The sequence below is a fragment of the Hippocampus comes genome, unplaced genomic scaffold (assembly GCF_001891065.2).
Source record: "Hippocampus comes isolate QL1 unplaced genomic scaffold, H_comes_QL1_v1.1 scaffold13, whole genome shotgun sequence".
In the NCBI taxonomy this organism is placed as follows: Eukaryota; Metazoa; Chordata; class Actinopteri; order Syngnathiformes; family Syngnathidae; genus Hippocampus; species Hippocampus comes.
The window spans coordinates 184,634-197,480 of record NW_017805532.1 but is presented as its reverse complement, the minus strand read 5'-3'; the positions used below and the strand labels follow the sequence as shown (position 1 = coordinate 197,480).

The window sequence follows — 12,847 nt, the reverse complement described above, 5'->3', positions numbered from 1 at the left end:
GCTGACAGGTGGCTGTCTGAACAAAATTGGGTAAAAAAAAAAAAAAAGGATCATGGACCTTGTACTTGCGCTGCAGTGGCAATATAGCTGTCAAAGTGGGGAAATTATGTCATGGTCTATACCTCTTGACCTTACTAAGTGGCACCAGAGGATTTTCAGCCTGACTTCAGTTGACTGCATCCCATGTTTATGATCCAAAAGGAAGCAACATTGGTCCCATTTGGGAGGAAGTTACTCGCCGGGCTGCCATGAGGCTCTTGGCACCCTGCTGGACGCTCGCTATCCAGCTGCCGTGTTGCCCTTTAGCGCAGCGATACAGTTTTAAACTTATATTGGACTGAGCCCATGATTGCGTGATTTTTGTGGTCATCCAGTAATTATATACCGCTCCTCAGCTACCTTAAGTGAACACTTACATCAACAGAAATCCAGCACACATTTTTTTTTCTCTATCGCATATAGCCGTTTGGGTCGTCAACTTTCTAGCGAGCTTAAAGCACAGAGATTCTCGTCAGATATCACTGGAGTAGCCATCGACTATGGCCAGAACTATGAGAGGTTTTTTTTCATTGATGAAATTTGCTCAGCCGGCAAGTACGCTACTTGTTCCTTTTAGGGGTTTCGATGTAAACATTTATGAGGATGAAGTATTGAGCGCTCTCTGATTAAAAAAAAAAAAAACAAACAAACAAAACAATTGCACCTTGATGTAAACGGACTGTGCAGGATCCTTGTTTGATTAAACAGCATCCAACTCTAGTTTGACTTTGATGCATCAAACGCTTGATGGGAAACTGCCATCTTTTTTCCCCCAGCTCAAATTTTATAAAACACAGTATAGCGTCCATGTCCAGATACTGGTTACTGGGCAACAAAACACTGCCACTACAAAAACATAATAGAACATCTTCAGGCAGAGGCCTAACTCTGGTTTAAAGCCCAATTTTGAAAACCAATCCCTGGCTTGAAACCCAAGCCTCACTTTAACGAAACCAAATCCTCAGAATTTCAGTCTCTCTGCAGTAAGTATCCTCAGATTTCTGCAGTCCTTCATGAAAACAGATAGATTATCTTTGCTTCGAATCAACATAAAACTTTTGCAAACATCTGCTTGTACTTTGGACTATGGAAAACAATGATTAACATTTTTGCCCATTGCCCGTTCGCCAAATAATCAACAGATTAATCGATGATTAAAATAATCATCAGTTGCAGACCTCCAAGCAAGAAACAATATCTTGGTGTCTTCCTTTGATTACTCCCGTGGCCGCATATCCGGTTGATGGCAACTGCCAGCAGGTGCATCACAGGAGACTCCGCCCACCGACATTCTCTGGAAACCTCAACATGAAAGGAGAAAAAAAAAAAACTCAAGCAGAACAGCACCAAACCAAGATTTTGACCGTGTGTGCTTTTTTATTAGTAACTGACCTGATAAGTGAAACATTCCTATCCATGACGATTTCCTGATATTTATTTGCGTTGCACTGTACAGTATCTGGTTAATTTCAGTTTCTTGTCTGGAATTTGGCGCTTGAGGCTGAGGTAGTACAATTTCTCCTTGCTACCTCCAATGAATGCTGATTGAAAGAGATGACGACCATTCAAAGCGCAAATAACACTCAAAACCGACAGTTCTTTGTTCCTTTGATTTACCCCCCCCCCCCTCGACTTGTCCTCCTCTCTCTTCTTTATCACGTCTCAAAGGATTTCCTGCCTTTCTGCTCTCTTCTCCAGCTCAATCCATGTGGTAACTCTAGAAGTGTGCGACAGTCTTTGCTTTTCAGGGGCGACTTGGGAGGTATTGTGCCAGGAAGGTGTGATGTGATTTTTCTTTTTTTGGGGGGGGGTGAGTTTCTTTTTTGCATCGGAGGGGGACATCTGTTAATCAAGTAGTTAAGGATGAGCTGTTTTTTTCTTTTCACCTTAAGTGGATGTTCTCCGTTTCTGTAGCGCCATAAAGGCACCGTGACGGGATGAAAAGGCAACTCCGCATGCCTGCACAGGGACAGAGGATGGAGGAGTGCCCATCTCCACACTTTAAAGTGATTACAAGTAGTTAAGACTTTTCGGGAGAGCTTTTTTTTTCTTTTTCTTTTTTTCAGTAACCCCGGGAACGCAGCTCACAAATCCAAAGTGTTGGCACTGGATCCTTGAGCCTTGATTCCTGGAACCCGACTTTGAAACCATATCACTTCCTTGAAACTCTGACTTGAAACCTCAGTCTTGCCTTGAAATCATAATTCTAAAACCTAACACAGGCTTGAAATACGAGTCTTAATTACGCATTCATTTGAAACCGAAACCCTGACCATGACTGCAGAATCAAATCCAGACTTGAAACCTTAAATTTATATTTTCGTGGGGGTAGAGCTGTGATACAAAGTTCTATCGTGCGGTCGAAGTGCTTATATCATTAGATTTACCTTACCGAGTTAATCCTATTTTTTCCTTGCCTCATATTACTTTTTTATCTACTTTATCTGAATATTTGTGTTTTGTTTTTATTCATTTAATTCTGTGGCCTATATTTAAAAAAAACATTTTATAGTTGAATGGGGAATAGGTAACACAAAATCGCCACACATTCTCATATATCGGGATACATTTATATTGTTGTGTGGATATAAAATTATATATAGCGGGATATGGTTTTGTCCACATTGCACAGCTCTACAATGGGAGGGAGACGGTATGTCTGTTAATCAAGTGGTCAAGCATGAGCTGTTTCTATCACCTCCATTCTGGAGCTCCATAAACAGCACTGTGATCTTTTTCCTCCTTTCTACTGTCTGAGGGAGCACAACTCCCATAGCCAACGTTTTGACACCTGATCTTTCATCCAGCATTTCCCCGTGCTCTCAATAGCCCAGCACTTTTCGTATCTAATAAAGCATTACCCCCACTTGAAGTTTCAAGCCGAGCAATTTTACTCCGGTTGACAGGCGCGGCTGACACACTTTGTCGTGAGACTGTGTGACTATTTCACCACGGCAAGAATCACCGAACGATTTATTTTTGATAGCTTAAGGATTTTATGAGCAACTGTAAAAATGTATTTGCGGCATTACTCAAAATTATAGCTACTCTTGGATATGCTTTTATTTTCCCCCACCCCCTTCCCCCTGGAGGCGACATCCTCTGTACGACTCCAGTGTGATCAATGATCGGATAGCCGAGATGTGTTGCACTGAACTGCCCTCAGATGTGAACCTGCCGGCAACAGCTGGCATATAGTGCTGCGAGCAACAGTAAAGCAGACACACTGTGCTATAACTCTGGATTAAAGGCCACGGCAAGACAGCCCTGTCCCTGCACACCCATTCCCCTAACTAATGGATGAGTCCACAGAACCCATTGCAAGAGGTGATGGATGGACCCATTGTGCAGCGTAGGGGACACGGCTGCTCTTGATGCGTATCCTGAGCTAGGAGTGTGTGTGGCGTTTGTTTGTGTGGCACCTTGAGGCCGAGGGTAATTTCATCTGTCTGCGCAAAGCCAGACGCTTTAATGGTCGTGGGACCTCTGCGAAACAAAGTGCTGTGGAAAGCTATGCTGTAATATTTTCCTCTTCGCCCGTGTTGCTCGCAGCCTCGGGGAAAGAGTTGCTCTCCAAGTCCTTTCCTAGCTGCAAGGCTTGCATTCTGCACATTTTGCTGTCTGTCAACACACACCCAAAAAAAAAAGACAAAGTATGACATCACAGTTAGATGAGCTAGCTCAGAGGTATTTTACAGTATTTATATATATTTACAGTATTTTACAAGTTCTCCGTCTACAACGGCCCTGAGACAGGAGTTTTGAGGTTATAGAGGGCAAGCAATGAACTCGTTTTTTTCAGTAGTATAAGCATATGTAGTCACGCGGTGAAAAAAGGCACGCTCTGTCATTGTCATACCATACTTTTTTTTTCCTGCGATATTATTAAAGCCTAGAAGTGATTTACTGTAATGATGCTCTTGAGAAAAACAGCCCCGAAGCATTAGTCTGCCACCAACATGCTTCACTGTTAGTAACGGGGTTGTCACAAACAAATCTTTTTGGATTATCCTATCAATTATTCCATTGATCACTCGAGTAATTGCCTCACACACACACATTGCCCACTTGATAACTTTTTTTTTCTGCTTAGTGTTGAACAGTGATAAGCACGCATCTCCAAATAACACTTAAAGGGGAACTCAACCTAGTAAAAAAGAATACGTTCTCGGAAGCCCCACTATTCGCAACACGGCATTCTGATTAATATTGCGTTTGTGGAATATGAGTTAAGCTGTGATACATCCATTTGAGGGGATGGCCATTTTGCCACCTGTTGTCGACTGAGAATGACATCACAGCTGCTCAGGGCTCAGGTAACAACCAATCATGACTCAGGTTAAAAAAAACAGATGATACCTTTGAACAATGAGATTTCTCTGAAGCTCTTTGCGGACTATGGCTTTCGGTGTGACATGTGACACAAACACCCTAATACTCAGACTGCCCCCCCCCACCCCCGAATTTAAAGAATTTTCAGAATTTTGTGGGATATTGTATGGAAGCAGTGGAGAAAAAATATGAATGTAGATACTGGATTAATCCTGAGGAAAATGACATTTGTGTCACAAAATATACAGTAGTTTCCATGGTAAAATATAGATTTCTTTGTATTGGCGATCGTATCCACCATGTTTGTGGGTGCAGCAGTACCATAATGATCGGCTAATGTGCAGTTATGAGCGCAATATAACAGCAAAGTTTTATTTTATTTTTTTACGATGTCATACTATATTCTCTTGAGATAATGCAGCAAGCACACTTTCACAGTCTAGCACCTCACAGCCTTGTTCTCTAGCGTTGCATAACAAAGGAACAACATTCTGTTTACCACCTACTATTAGGAATATGTTTTCCTCCTCAACCTGTTCACTGAGGCAGCGGTGGAACCCGAATGGGGGGGGGGGTGGTATTTAGAGAAACGTGTTGTCTTTACATGGAAATCCAAGTTCCCAATTCCAATTTAATGCTTTTAACAGATTTTTTGGGTGTGTGCTGTTGATGATGCTTTTGCTGTCAGATTTGCAGTCACTTTTTTCAAGGGGTTATTTGTGTTGTTTGTCCCAACGGCGGTGCTTATACCTCACCAATTGGTGTATTTTGATCATCTCAATATTGCATTGGTGGGACAAACTGAAGGATGCAGTGGCAGACCAAGTGCAAGAGGGATGATAACTGTGTGCCTGGGAGACTAGTTACTTATTGGGGTAAACACAGCTGGCTTGGCTGTGTACATTCTGTTCTTGTACTACTACAACTATTATTATTATTATTGTTGTTGTTATTTTTGATGTGTGTCACTTGAGCCATATTGTTATTGATCAGCCCGGACAGAGACCTCTGTCATTGGTATGCTTTAGATTTTCACTGAGATAACGTCTGGTATGATTGGTTCATCTCTTCCCTGCCCGGCGTATCGCCCATGCAGCCATTGACAAATGAGTACGACGTTGTGTATTGTCAATAGCCGCCTCATTGATCCTGATCGGAAATCCGTTCACTGGAAACGAATTTCAGTTAAATGGATTTCATACATAAGAGCGTGAAAGCACATAACCAATTTGCTTAGATCGGTGACATGAACAAACCAAAAAGTATGGCCCCAACAGCGGCTCATAAATATCTTCTGATAATGGAGCGTGCCGCGAGTGACAAGCAGTCATTTAGGACAGGCAGTCGTTTAACAGATGTGTTGTCCTGTCGCAGCATCTACGTGACTCGGCGGCAGAAACGGCGGCGGGCGACAGAATGGGAGCAGACGGCCAGCTCGCCAGTCTGAGTGTTCGTAATGTTTTAAATCGATGCCGTAGAATCGCTGCCAACACACATACGCTGGCTCTCACTTACACACGCACACACACACAAACTCTCTGACATTCCTCTGGCATGACATCAGATTTTCAACTACACTAGGAATGAATGGCACAGGGTTGTTTTTCTGCGAAGAGAGTGCGGCTCGGCTATCACTGTCCAGCTGATATGGATTAGAAGTGGCTTTACTCAAGTGTGCGGGTGTGATTGTGTGCTTGTGCGTGCGTGTGTGTGAGGGGTTGTGCATGTCGGGTCTTGTTGTTCTTTTCTTTGGAGAGCCTACACACGACATTCTCGGCCTCATCAGTTTATGACCCATGTGGATGCCATCCATCCATGTGATACTAAGCTGACCTGCTGAGAGTCACCTTCCACATGCATGATTGTGCTTTTGACGTTAAGCACTTGACAACAACCAAAAACAGCGGTGCAACTTTAACACTAAGTTATTCCAACATGAAGCCTTTTTTTGTTTTGTTTACAAAAACGCAGTAGCAGATGATCCCCTTAGCTACGCTTCATCTGTGATATCTGCTGTTTATTTCCAGACTCCGATGCGATGCAATCTATGTGATTCGGGCATCTCTCCGGGGGCCCCGGCCTGGCCCCCGCGCTCATGTGATCAGGCCCTACATGGACTGGCATTTGGCCTGGCCCTGTGGGGGGGCACCCTGTCTGGGAAGTACAGAGCTGATCTGCAGCCAGCTTGGAATTCCAGACATTGGGAGTCAGACTTTTTTTTAAAAAAAGGATGAAGGGTGGTAGGAGTTTGGTCAAATAGGCCCCAGTGTCTGAAATAGCCCACTGACTGTGTCCAAGAAGGAGGGGGAGACCAAGTTTAGTCCAGTCGGCTGACATTAGGAATGGGCGACCTTTTCGTTGATAGGAAAAAAATAGACAACAGGCATACTTTGTGTGAATGCCATCTTTCATGTGGCTTTTGCCCATTGCCTTAGTTCCTTCCCTATCACGGAAAGGTTTGTTTCCTTGTATAGTATCCTGGCTGGGGCCTTATTTCACCGGTGGTAAAGCCATGATTGGGGGAAAACCTTTATATGTACCAATGAATCGTTCTGTAATGTACATAGGTATATATTAGGTATATATTTTTTAATATATAATTTTTGCACACATGCGCATGTTCGGGGCACAGACATGCCAAACACTCTATCCACTCTGCTTCACTAATGTCATGCTAAAGGTAGACCACACCTTGGTTGCCAGTCAATAACATGGCACATCGAGGCAGATTTGACAATCATTCACGTTTAGACCATCATAGCACTCCCTCCTTTCATTTTTCTGGCATTCTCCATATCTCTCTATATATCTCTGTCAGATATTCATGGTTCTTCCAGCGCATCTCTTTGTTTTCCTACTGTCATTCCCTAAATCGCTCCTTATATTTCAAGCTATCTCGGTGTATGTTATCTTTCCCCCCCCACTTCATTTTTCATCCACTTGTTTACTCGTACAGTACACATACCGGGAGGCTCACCATCATCATCATATCTCTCTCTCTCACTCTGTCTCTCTCTTTCTCTCTCTCTCTTTCTTTCTCCCGTTCTCTTTCTTTCTCTCTTTCTCTTTCTTTTCTCTCTCAGGTGTGTTTTAGTCGTGTCCCTGCTATGAGTCGAGCTGAGGATGTCAATTACAGGACTATGATAGGGCTCCTCTTGCATTATGCATGGCAGTGTCCCGCTGGGGAATAAATGGCCTACAGCCAGGGATGATGGATGGAGGGATGAATAATGGATGGAGAGATGGAGGAAGGTAACGCTATGGCAATCTGTGTCTCCCTAAATTGAAGACTTGCCCTGGCACACACCTGAAGCTCAGGGCCGTCTCACCCAGGGTGAGTCGTAGTCATGTCGTTGTCACATGAAAGTCCACAAGCGGGCTTTAATCACTATTTCATGTTATGACCTAAGATTCATTTTGATGAAATATATTTAGACTTGGATTTGTAAAATAGTTTGCTTGTAAACTTTCCACCGATGTGATCGATTACATCGGATCACCAAAATTTTGCATTTTAAGCAAAAGTTATCAACTGCATTGTATCAATTTGCCCATTAGATCAATGTCTTAATTCGCAGATCCGATCAGTGATGTCATTGATAACTAAAGGTACATTTACATGACAGATTTAGTAAAAACTGGGTTTCAATGTAGAGTACGTTCCCATGCATGTGAACTGCAGAAGCTTACTGCATGTAACTCTAGGCTTGTTTTGCGTTTTTTTTTTTTTTTTTAGGTGGATTCTTTGCAACATCTTCCAAAAAGGGAAGAATCTCATGAGACTCCTCAGAGTCGTCTCATATGATTTCATCATTTCCATCTATTCTGCTACAAACTTTACTGGAAACAAATGTGCGCTGCCCCGTAATCCGCAAACTTGATTTCAGCTGCGGCTCGTGAGTCCTCCGTCGGCATAGAAAGTAAAACACACAGCTAAAAATGCTCAACAATGGCAAAGAATAAAAATCAGTTTTTTTTTTTTTGTTTTTTTTTTTAATGGTGCTCATGAACCCTAATCGATGACCACGAGTAGCTTCAACTGCAACACCGTGCAACTGCGATGAGCTACTACAGGGAGCTACAGAGCCACAGTTCTTTGAAAGATAGTAGGACCACATAATATTCAAATCTATCTATTGTGAAAGAAGGTGTACCAGCACATGAACGATGCTTTGCCGCATGTGAAAGTCCAACCATGCGGGGAGCCTTGACGGGTCCCCGATGTCAACTATTGTCAGTCACTGTATCAACGAACGTGAAAGATGCTGTTGTTTGGTGTCCCCGGCCGTGGTGGGATGTCACCGTTTGTCACCGTGGTGATGGATTCCGCCTCCCTCCGAGGAGCGTGTGCAAACGCCGTCGCTGAAGGGCTGTCTTTGTGTTTTCATGCTCGCTCACGCACATGTGCGCCGCTGGAACGGACAACAAAGGCATGCTTATCCAATTGGAGGGGAGTAAGATTAGGCTCCAAAGACAGTCATAAGGCTAATGTTAGCGTCCGCCGCTCCGGCGAGCGCTTTTGTCAGAGTAATCAGGAGAAACGTGGGATTACATTTGAGACGTATACCCTTTTGTATGATGTCAACATGTTGCTAAACAACAGAAGCTGCTTTCTATCTGATTAACTCTCCTCAGAGACAGAACAGATAGACGGCTCTTTTGAACATCAGCTTATTACGCTCTTAAATTGATTGTTAAGCCGACACAATTTTTAGTTTCTTGCGTTTGATTTCAAGATGACAGTGTTGCGCAAGCAAAATATAATCACTCTTCCATCTCATGCTGTATTCGATTTCTAATATAACCTTAATGACAGCTGCTCATAGTGGTCGGTATAATATTTGATAATGACACTATCACAGGAGACTCACTTTGCAACAAAAAACGTTTTCCTACATTAGGCGTCCATAATGGAACGGTTGCACTTGCTTTATGGGACTTGGTGCATTCGTCATTCACTCCTTCAAAAAATGCAGAAACATGCTCAGTGCTAGCCCATGAGAAAACTTTTTTGCGTGACATTGATACGCTCTTAAATTGATTGTTAAGCCGACACAATTTGGCCTCGCTTTACTTGCTCTTTTTATTTTCTTGCGTTTGATTTCAAGATGACATTGTTGCGCACGCTCTTAAATTGATTGTTAAGCCGACACAATTTTTAGTTTCTTGCGTTTGATTTCAAGATGACAGTGTTGCGCAAGCAAAATATAATCACTCTTCCATCTCATGCTGTATTCGATTTCTAATATAACCTTAATGACAGCTGCTCATAGTGGTCGGTATAATATTTGATAATGACACTATCACAGGAGACTCACTTTGCAACAAAAAACGTTTTCCTACATTAGGCGTCCATAATGGAACGGTTGCACTTGCTTTATGGGACTTGGTGCATTCGTCATTCACTCCTTCAAAAAATGCAGAAACATGCTCAGTGCTAGCCCATGAGAAAACTTTTTTGCGTGACATTGAAGTATCTTTAATAGGTTTGTCACGGCCTTACCATCGTGGAGACGTACCCAAATACAAATTCTTCAACCCATGTCAGGTCAACAACAACAGTTGGGACCGTTTAAGATCTCGTGAGCATGAGAAGACCCCACCTCAACAAGCCGGTGTTGTTACACAGACCAAGAGAAAGAGAGTGCATTCATCTTCACCTCTGTGACCGCTTATCCTCCTCCATTCTCCCATTGCAGACCCCCCCCCCCTCCCCCGACAACCCTTGCCTCCACAGTCCCCAGGCCACTCGGAGATGCTTACGTAAGACACAAGTGAACAATATTGAGGAAATGTCTTCGGCCGTGACCTCGGCTTTTGACGTTTTATCACTCTTGTTCTGTCAGGGCGGTCTCATGGTTAGCAGTCACATGTCCCGCGTTCCTATGCTGGAATGTTCTGGAAGTATGACTCATTCCATTAATGGGCTGCATACGGTCGGCATCACTGTAAACTGCAACGATCCTCCTGTCGATCTCCCGCTCCATCCTTCCCTCACTCGTCAACAAGACCCCTAGATACTTGAACTCTTCCACTTGGTCAGGATTTCATCCCAGACCTGGAGAGGATACTCCTCCCTTTTTCCGACTGCGGACCGGACCGTGGCCACAGATTGGAGGGTGCTAATTCTCAGCTAAAAAATAAATCATCAATTATGATCAAAATCTGCGACATGGGGCAGCCTTGGCTGAGTCCAACTCTTATTAGAAACAAATCTGACATACTCAGCAGCAATGCAGCCCAAATGCTGACACCGGTCATACAACAACTGAGCAGCCCATATGAAAGGGTTCGAACTCACTGAGGAACACGTTTGAAAGCCTTCAAAGTCCACAACACACATCAATCACCAGTTCATGTGCAGTCAAATACCAGATCGTTACACAGTGCCAATTTATGATCTTTTTACAAAAAGCCATTAAGAATGGATAGTGTGTGAACTGTTGGTTAGCTCACATTTGCTAAAAATTACATTAGAATGTAATAGCTAACAAGCTCCTTAATTCCTTCCTTCCTTTCTTTGTTGCGCCATCACTTTCATAATTTTTCACTGTTGTTCGTGGCTAATGAGGCAATTGGATTCGTGAGAACCAATGCTGTTTACAAAGAAAAGATCCATGTAAGCAAATGCTCGGATTGTGTATTCCTTTGAAACGTTATGCACATACCGAATGTTATCATGATAACTGTAAGCAGAGCCAGCACATCCCGTTTATACTTGAACTTCTGAGGCGCTTCATTTCAAACCATATCATAAGTGAAACCATATGTTCGATAGCCGCCTGTCAAATGAAATTGTGACAATCCCCGCGAACCAGTAAATCACATGTGGATGTGCAGTAATTACAGATCATTTTCTAAATATAAGCTTACCCGGTCGAGTATTTTCCTTTGGGTCTGAAAAAGCTTAAAAGAGTCAGGGCATGTTTTCGATACAAAATTTACAGCATTGCCTTGAAGTCATGTGTCAAATAAAATCCTCTTAAAACTGCAAATTTAATTTAATTGATTTCACCCACTGGTGGTTGGCGATTGCTCTCCTGGAGAGATTCTAATGGATTCGGCTGTTCCTTTTGGCTGGGCCGCTTAAGACGAAATTGTTTTGTTGAATCTAATGTTGTCTAAACTTTCTGGAACAATAAGTGGGTAAAATCAGATCAAAATGTCTAATCTGGAATTATGTGTCTTCCTTTTGCGTGCTAGCTTGCTTTTTTTTTCTTGGGCTTTTTCTGACGGTAGGATTCCGTCGAAAAATATATGCAAAAAGTAGGAAATGTATACTACTTTGGGGGGGGGGGGGTTGTGAGTGTAAATATGTCGTAAAGGTCTTGAAAGCATGCTTATGGGTAGCCATATCCACATCGTTTTGCTCATTAAATGCACTATATTTGTCACATTCATGTTTGACGAGCAAAATACAATTTCACGGCTGAATAGATTTTGTGGATTGACATGAAAATGTGATGATAGCCACTGCTTCAGTCCAATAATAAACTTGTGCTGCGGTGACGCTACAAAATCCTGGTGATGTCACATTGGTCTTTCCTCGCAGTCACTTACCATTAAGTTTGTTTCATGTCAAATTGCGACTGTCTTTCCCTTACCACTGTCCTTTGTTTCCTTCCAGCCCCCACATCATTTTCCTGTCTCAGAGTGTGCTGCATGTTGGCAGCTCATTTCCGAGAGAAAACAGCCTGTCCTTGTGTGGGTCCAGGCTGTGCCACGAGATTGCCCACTCCTGGTTCGGCCTGGTCATCGGGGCCAGAGACTGGACAGAGGAATGGATCAGCGAGGGCTTCGCCACCTACCTCGAGGACATTATCTGGGCCCGAGCACAGCAAGTATGGCGCACTCTCGTTCTATTTTACAGCGGCTATTTCGTGTAGCTTATCTGTCCCAGCATTTCGGAAAGACCACGTGATAGCACAGTTGAAATCGCGATATCGATGCTGTCTTGAGGAGAGTGAGAAATAACATCATATTTTTCCGTGTAGCTCCGTAGTTAACTGCCATGGATTTTCTCCGGGAAGATGTTTGGCTCCGAAGACAGGTGGTAAAATTACAAGCAGAAGGTTTCCATTATCCTCCCTGTTCTCGTGCAAGCAACCCTTGCTCTGCGTTCAAATAGCTTCGCAGTCACATGATCAAAACATCAGCAGCTGAAGACAATATACTCTGTGTATTCCCACATGGATTCAACTGCTGGGGTCAAGGCGGGGTACAGTCTGCATTTGTGCGGTCCGACTGATCCAGATATTTGCCATCTCATTTACAGCTTTTCTGAGTAACCTTGTGCTAGATTTGCTCTGTTTTGTTTTTAGCTTGCCAAAAACAACAAAGAGTTAATAAAGTATCGGAGATGTGTGCTTGGTCCAGTCTTAAAATCAACACACTTTTCAAAGTTAAATATAATGAACACTTTAGCACAATCCCTTCAGACACACTGGTGTGGTGTTGTTTGTTTATACAATAGGCC

General features: G+C 43.1%; 1 protein-coding gene across 13 annotated transcripts in view; it reads left to right on the top strand.

Annotated features, from left to right (window-relative positions):
• aopep (aminopeptidase O (putative)) overlaps positions 1 to 12,847 on the top strand; it is an 88,259-nt gene that overhangs the window by 9,589 nt on the left and 65,823 nt on the right. For all 13 annotated transcript variants that reach the window (XM_019878041.1, XM_019878044.1, XM_019878043.1 and 10 more), the window contains one exon: positions 11,999 to 12,212. In XM_019878041.1, coding sequence (XP_019733600.1) covers positions 11,999 to 12,212 — 214 coding nt within the window. The remainder of the gene's footprint in view (positions 1 to 11,998; positions 12,213 to 12,847) is intronic.